At 44.4% G+C, this 7803-nt stretch overlaps 1 protein-coding gene across 1 annotated transcript; it reads right to left on the bottom strand.

Moving 5' to 3' along the window:
* Window positions 1-311: 311 nt before the first annotated feature.
* On the bottom strand, window positions 312-6668 carry stc2a (stanniocalcin 2a). Its single transcript, XM_041796812.1, has 4 exons — window positions 6037-6668; window positions 4015-4157; window positions 3160-3371; window positions 312-3004 (listed from the first exon to the last, which is right to left on the bottom strand). The coding sequence occupies exons 1-4, from the start codon at window positions 6173-6175 to the stop codon at window positions 2641-2643; spliced, it is 858 nt and encodes a 285-aa protein (XP_041652746.1). The 5' UTR covers window positions 6176-6668; the 3' UTR covers window positions 312-2640.
* Between the last annotated feature and the right edge of the window lie 1135 nt (window positions 6669-7803).

Below are 7803 nucleotides of genomic sequence, written 5' to 3'. Positions count from 1 at the left end.
ACTTTAAACACAGTCCATTAGAGAGGAGGCAGCGAGTCAAACGAGAGCGGGTGTCTTTTAACTTGTGTGTACACCTGAGACGACGAGGCCTTCTCTGCTAACCATCTCAAAGCTCCAACTTGTGATAACTCTGTCCTCAAGAAGATATTTTCCCTTGATTTGACCTGCTTTGACACACAAGACTGATGGACAAAATATGTAAAAACCTCAAAGCGCTTGTTGTGTGCTTTAAAAACAGAGTCCCTGTGCTTTACAGAGGAAAGCATGTGATGCAGTGATGGAGTACTAATGATACAGGAAACATGGTTAGTTTTATTTTCCTCCGAACACATTAAAAACAGCCATTAAAGCCACTACATTATTACAAAAAGCCAAACTTAAAGACAGAGAGCTGAACAGATTGTCACTTTACAAACATACAGTACATTCTCAATAGGATTAGCTTATGTCTTGTGCTGGGATGTCACAGGAAATCCCAAATTCCACAACAAAATAAAAAAGAAAAGCGTGAAAGCCTCACTGATGATTTAACCCTTGGAGCTTATAATAGTCTGTTAATGATTGCAAGGGTTAAAACTTACTGTAAGTACAGCAAGGGAAAAGAAACATGAACAAAAAACATAACTGAGCCACAAAATCTGAGCTTGTTTGATTTTCTTTTTACACCAGTCACCAGCATGTGGTGCTCACTATCAGCACTGCCACCACTGAAGCATGTGACTGGCCTGAAATGGTCAAATGCCTGCGTCTGTTACCTAAAGGAGGGAGAGAAGGAGAGCACAAGGAGCAGTAAAAGACAGGAGTGAATCATCACATTTAAAAAAAAAAAAAAAAAAAAAGGAGTTTAACATGTTTGTCTACTTCTTACTGCTTGACTCTGCCTCTCCGGGTTGCTGGCTCTTGGCCTGAGCCCAGAGGAATTCTATGGTGACTTGGTAAATATAACATTTAGAATAACAGCGCCAGAGCCCCCGTGTGTGGACTTAACCCAGTTCCTGGGTCCTCGCTGCGTTGCCTGCGGCTCTTACGGGCAGAATAACAGTCCTTCATGTCTCTCCTGACCTAGGTAAGGGACCAGAGAGGGAGGAATGAGGGCTAATTTAGAGGGGCCAAAGATCTGGAGGGTTTCTGTCAAGCCTCTTTCCTGCCAAAAGAGTGCTCTTCTTAAGAAGGGGCTCAATGTGGTCCTAGGGAGCATATGGGGATACAGGAAGTGGAGCTGTGGTTGATAGGTTAGACCAGGGTTGCTAAATTTAAATCTCCTTTTACAGGGTGACTGCTCTGGTAACCTGGTTTGGTTTCTGAACTTGCAGCGGCTCAAAACAAATCATCCAAAGTGCAAAAATCTAAGACTTTTGTGGCTCAACGGCATCGTAAAATACAAGCCCAACAATACCCCCCCCAACACAGTATCATCCATTCACTGAAATCACAGAGAAGCGGTCGCTGTGGACAATTACAAGTTTAGGCACCTTGATGTGTGAGATTTAAAAAGAACTTGGTTGAACATCCTCTCTTTACTGCAGTTCACAGCGAGCTTAAACCAACTGAAGAGAGAAGAAATAGCATCTGACAGTTTGGTTATAATCTGTGAACATGAACAAAAATGTCTCCTGAAGCTATAAACATGACATTAAGGTGTACTGTCAGAGAGACTCAGCCTCTGCAGCTCTATTAACAATGAATGGGAGCCATGTGATACTTTCTGTGTACAAAATAAGACGCATGTCTTGAGTTGCATGGACCAAAAAGAGTCCTTAAAACTGCACCTGCTGCTCAGAAAGCAGTGCTTGATGACATCAGAGATCAGTCTTTCTAGCTTTGCGAGAGACTCATCGATACAATACACGTAAAATAACCGTCCATATTCATAGTATTACATTTGCATCCTCTTTAAAATGAATCTTCACTTTAAGAATGCACAAGTCTGTCGGCTTTGTGGCCATCATGCACTACATTTCATATGTGCCAGAACTGGACTTGAAACCTGTACAATTTGTATTTAATCATCAAGTATCTATAATCATAATACACATTCCCACTCTGAAACAACAAATGGTGTATGTTACATATCTACAGACTGAGTGTGATGGGTGCAATACTGTGAAGAGAGCAGACAGCACACCATATACTATCATCTATATTATATCAGTATTGCATATTGTAGCTATATTCATACATGTTTATATAAATATAGATAAGTATATTTCTATGTACATTTTGATATTTAGACATTGCATAAAGAATAAAATAAATAATACAAATATAATCAAATCCTACAATAAGTATGATTTGAGAAATGCTATATTAGAGCCAAAATAGTCCTAACAGTTGAAATAATCATGATAATAACAATTATTATTCCTTTTTAAAAAAGTGTGGCCTACAGTCTGGCATAACAGTACGAGCTACACCACATTACCCTGCAAGTTTACCATGTGGGACTGCTGGAATGACTGGAGAGGGTGGAATAAGGACAGGAAAGGTCGGGGCTTGTTTCCTTCTGCTCAGTCTGTCTGGGAATTTGTGTGTGTGTGTGTGCAGAGAAGTGTGTGTACATGTGTTTATGTGTGGAGGTGTGCATAAGTCTGCAAGTGTGGTTTTTTAAGCATGGTAGTGTCGCGACAGCCTCCTGAGCTTTCACCTACGGATGTCAGTGGCCTCTGGGTCTTCCTGCTCGGCCACAATCCCGGCCTCGGGATTCTGTCGGCGGGGTCCCTGATTGCGGTTGCGTGGGTGAGCGTTGAAGCCCGCCTTGCTGGCTTTCTCCTTTTCGCCTTGCCGAGGCGGGCGAGGGTGCTCCGGCTCCGGGTGCGAGGGCGACGGGCGGCGTTGGTGTTCGACGAGGGAGCCGGCCGGGGACGGGGCAAGGGAAGAGCAGAGGCTCAGGCTGTCGCACAAAGCCCCCCAGTTCTGCTCACACTGTAGCCGGACGCTTCGAGTCAGCGCCTCCTTCACCTCCTCGCCGCAGCTCAGCAGGATGTTCACTAGCTCCACATATGGACTAAACGGAGAGAGATAAGGCATGTGATTACACATCCAGAACACAGCACATTCTTTAGAATTACAGAATTACTTTACATGGAGGAACACAAGAGTCTAGTCCAGGAAAAGTAATCAATCACTGATAAACAAGATAGAATGCATGCAGCGACTCACCCTTTAGGAAAGAGATCTTGGAAATGGATCATCTCCACCATGACAGCCACATTCTCCTTAGCAGCAGAGCAGAGGTTGTGTTTGATGTAACACTCTCTTTGGAGCTGGAACACCATCTCTTTAATGGACACACACTTCCTGCTGATACAGCTAAACTTGTGCCGAAGTCCATGTGCCATACACTTCAGAGCATCCTTGATGAAGGACTTACCCTGAAAGAGTGAGACAGGTTTTGATTTTTTTGTGTACATACATCTGCAAAGACATGTTTATTAATATTACAAAATATTTTTAGGTTTGTTAGAGATGTTGCACTGGCTTTTGGAGTATAAATGTTGGTGTTTTAGAATAAATCTGGTAATAATGTGTCACTAAAGGTTTCAAATAAACACGTAGGTGATGAAATTCTACCTACATAGCACTACATCATGCTACTCTTTGGCTGAAATCCTGTGGTTTCATCTGCAAAAGATGTAAGTGCATTGTATGTAACTCTTTAGACATATTAGGACCCTGGTCAGTCAGGCCTGACTTGGCAGAGCTTCTGCCTCTGCTATGTATGAAAAGGGAGCTGGCTGGGCTCCTGGCCAACTGGCTCATGACCCCTGCTTCTAACTGTACATGCATCAGTCCACTGAGAGGGAAGTGAACTTCCCACGAGAGGAAAAGAGATTATTAGAAGGGTCTATGAATGATTGCACCTCTAGAAAAACTGGTTTGTAGAGGGAAAGAACCTTAGTAATAAAAATCTGCTCATGGCATACACATGTGGATCAGTGAACCGTGAAAAGGAAAAAGGAATGTTGCCTCTGGTTATATCATTTTTGCAAACACAAGGACAGACTAGTTTAGTACCTGAGAGTCAAATTTGCCAGCGTTGTGCAGGAACGTCATGCAGATTTCCTGTAGCCCTCGTATTTCGCAGGAGTTATTCTCAAAGCACTCAAACACACCACAGCCGACATCCCCTGCACTCACCAGGCAGTGCTGGATCTCAGCTGGAAAGAGAGAACAGGTTAGGGGGAGGGACCTTATCATCTGTTCACAGCAGAGACAGCAGCAGATTGTTTCAGGCACGTTGGCAATGAAGACCATTCGGCTTGAAGGCACTGATTGCTGCACGAATCATAGAGCTGATGTGGCGTATAACTATTTCCACAGACACAGGCGGTCGCTCGTTCGTTCGTGTGTGTTCATGACCTAGAGTGTGAGAGAGGAAAAAGGATGCGGGAAGAGAGGAGGGGAGAGAAGTCTAATTTCCCAAGCTGAGGGGTTCCTGCAGAGGAACACTTGGTGACAGATATTACTGTGTCATTCTGCAGCACAATCCATCTGCACTGCCTAGCTTTGAGAAGGGATGGTGCATTGCAGATACAGCCTTGACTACTTGTGCAGGAAGCTCAAATGCAGTCCTTTGTATACTCTCTTATATGCATCAACAAGTCTCATGTTTTAACAATAAATGCATGGAATCACAAAATAAAAATGGCTGAGACACGATTGCAGCAATGCAGACACCAAAACTTGGATAATATGTAAGCACATGTCATGTTAGAACACAATATCAGCCCAGGGCAGGCTCTTCAATGCCATTTTCTTAAGAAAGACAGAAATAACACTGATGATTGAGAACAGAAATTACCAAGGGAACGTGAATGTCTCTTGTAACCCCAAATTGCTGTCTGACAGCATGTATAATGAGACATCTGACTGCCAGCTGGGAACCTGTCACAGAAACTGATGCTTACCTTATGTGACATCGTTTGGAGTTTTTTTTTTTTCTGTAGGCAGCTTGTTGATAAGATCATGAAAACCGCAGACGTTGACGTTAACGAAAAATGAATTAGTGATAAGTCTTAAAGCCAATAGATGGGCATTTCCTCTTCCGTTTTTAAGTGCGCACCAGTTGCGTAAAAACGCAGTATTTTCCAGATTAAATGTGACTTGTTTGAAATCACGCTTGTCAACAAAGAGCCTCTGTTGGGGGGGCAGTAGTAGGGGGAAGGGCCCAAGCTGAAGAGGGGTTTGTAGGCACAGAGTTGAACTTTAGTGCGCAGGAAAAGTGAGCCGCTGTCAGCAGTGCTTGTTTTGGCATCACGGGAATGTGCTTGGATCGTACGAGCTCGGCCGCAACGTGCATTGAGTTACACAGTGGTGTTACCAGCCTATCTGCTGGGGAGTTTGTCCCCGTTTTTCAGCGTGGGGGCTAGAAAACAATAATGTTGTAATGTCCAGACACATGTTCCCATGGTGGGTACTAAGTCATGCTGTGTCCGTGAGGGAGAAATAGAAAAGATGATTCAGCAGTCCAGCGTGGCATCGCTGCTTTATGACAAGTCTTCAAATCAAACTCGTTTTCCTGGGTTAATAAAATAAACTCCTGCTTGCCCCCAGGGCTGTCCAACCACGACGCTAGCCTACTATAGTCATTGCTGCTCCACTAACCCGCCTGGACACATCAGCCAACACTCAATTCAAGAGACAACACATGAAAAAGGCACATTTCTGCAGAAAACCACTAAAAGTGTCACCTATAACTCGCGCACAGCGGCGCGCACGCAGACCTAGTGCTGCCATATACATTACCTATTACCTTGTACCGTTCTATTAATAGTTTACTAACATATTAGATTTCTGTCTGAGAGTATTTACAAGGTATCGTCTTTCTGGGTAATCGAAAAGGGTCACCGGTGTGCACCGTGGCGCCGAATTTAGGTGAAAAAGAGCGGATTGATCTCCTCGGCCGGTCGAGTCCCAAGCGTGGTTAAATCTGCAGCCACAGAAGCACGTGTACGGACAAACCCCACGTAGATGCGCGAGCTGTTGCACCAACCAATAATCTCCACATTCATATCTGCACTGCCACTCATTCCTTACCTGTGTTCTGCAGGGAGAGGCGTCCTTTCTGACTCGCAGGCTTCTCCGGGAGGCTGTCATGGAGATCAATATTATCCGATCCCACTACTTGCTCCAGCACTGACAAAACCAGCAGCGCCACGGCCAGCTTGACCAACATCGCGTCTCTGTCAGCACTCGACTCCCTCAGCGAAGATCCGGCTGTGTGCGCGAGTGTGTGTGCGAGTGTGTGTGAGGGTTCACCTTGGATCAGCGATCAGCGCAGCTGCGGCTCGGTGTCTTGTGGGGCAGCTGTGGGTCTGAATGCATGAGCTGGAAGGGATGCTGCCTATATTTCTCAGAGCCCCGGGTGTCAATTTGGATGAAGGAGTTAAGCAGGTGTTGTCGGTTGGGGCTTCACAACCAATCAGAGATGCAGACATCCACGTCCAAGGTTTTAGGGGAGTGTCCAGTGAAAGTCCCCTTTTTGCAATAAAACTGGCGCCATAAAGCAATATTCATGAGCATGATGACTGTGACAGCCCTGACATGATCAAGACAAATCTCAACATTCAGTCCTATCATTTCCAGTTTATCATGTGCATTCATTGCAGTATTACTCAGACTCTGCTGCTTGCTGCAGCAGTTAAAGTCAACACAAAGTCTGGATTTGCCATAAAACTGAAGCACTTATTTAGGCTACAAAGGGTTAGTATAATCACAGTTGTAGGATCAGGGAATAGGCTATCAACCTTGCCAAAAACTGCAGAAAATTGAAGCATATGATGTCCAAGGGCTCTACTTAGCTCGTGGCTCTACAACCCACTAATTCATTAATGCAAGGTAGTGATTACATTAACAACTGCAAAGATCATACAGTCCATCCTTTCTCAGACAGGAGGAGAGAGTTCTGTAAGAACAGCCCAATTAAAATGAATTACACCCTTCTGAAGAGTGATCAGATCAATAATCAAGTCTAATAACAACAATCAAATGAGAAGTAGTCCGAAGTTAAACACAGTTTATACTGATTTTCACATCCAGCTATAATAACTGCATGCTTACAATGAAAGTTTCTATAAATAGAATCCCTTTAACTAACTTTTATAGGGAAGGCAATATGAAGAGGGCTGTTACACAATGCCCAGTTTAGTCCGTGACAATGGGCTCTGCTAACCACTACTACACACTGAGCTAAGAATAGAGGACTAACATTGGCAGACGTTTGAGAAACTTTTTTCAAGAGTAACACTTGAGGATGCCATGTGGAAGGGCTGCAGAGGGAACATAAAGTCTTCAAGTCTTTCCACTGACTTAATGCTGTTACTACTCTCAGGTAAAGGCCTCTATAGGTGCGACCCAAGACGGCACGTTGCTGGCAGTGCCAGAGGGCTGCTTGTGGACAGGAAGTGGGACTGATGGCTGGTTATGAGCATCAGGGAGGAGGGTGGGCAGCTGCACTTGGCTCCTAAGCCTCTAGGGGGCCCACCAATACTTCAGCTTCCTTTTGTTCCTTAATTACAAGGCATATCAGAGCCACCTCAATATGATAAAACCAACAGTTAAGTATGTAAACCTTCAGACACTCAGAGGGCCAACAAAGTGAGACAGTCACTGAAGCAGGCAGATTTTCTCAAGAGCTGAGGCATGGGTGGTTTCGCTTTAGGGACTGCAACTCAGATATAATTATACTTGATCAATATGTTAGTGCTGGTAGATACATGGCCAGTCTCCATGAATTATACCTACCTCTCAATCCCCTGTTAGTATGATGATGACCGATGACACACGGCTTAGTTGGCTAGGACT

This window comes from Cheilinus undulatus, linkage group 10 (assembly GCF_018320785.1).
Source record: "Cheilinus undulatus linkage group 10, ASM1832078v1, whole genome shotgun sequence".
Classification (NCBI taxonomy): domain Eukaryota; kingdom Metazoa; phylum Chordata; class Actinopteri; order Labriformes; family Labridae; genus Cheilinus; species Cheilinus undulatus.
The sequence above is the reverse complement of the archived record's forward strand: the minus strand, read 5'-3'. Positions and strand labels throughout refer to the sequence as shown.

Bases quoted from the DNA above. Each gene is read 5' to 3' on its own strand.
- stc2a (XM_041796812.1), bottom strand. From the start codon at position 6,175: ATGTTGGTCAAGCTGGCCGTGGCGCTGCTGGTTTTGTCAGTGCTGGAG. The intron at 4,158-6,036 runs GTAAGGAATGAG...CTCTCTTTCCAG, and splicing joins CCTCTCCCTGCAGAACACAG to CTGAGATCCAGCACTGCCTG. The intron at 3,005-3,159 runs GTGAGTCGCTGC...CTCTCCGTTTAG, and splicing joins CAAGATCTCTTTCCTAAAGG to TCCATATGTGGAGCTAGTGA.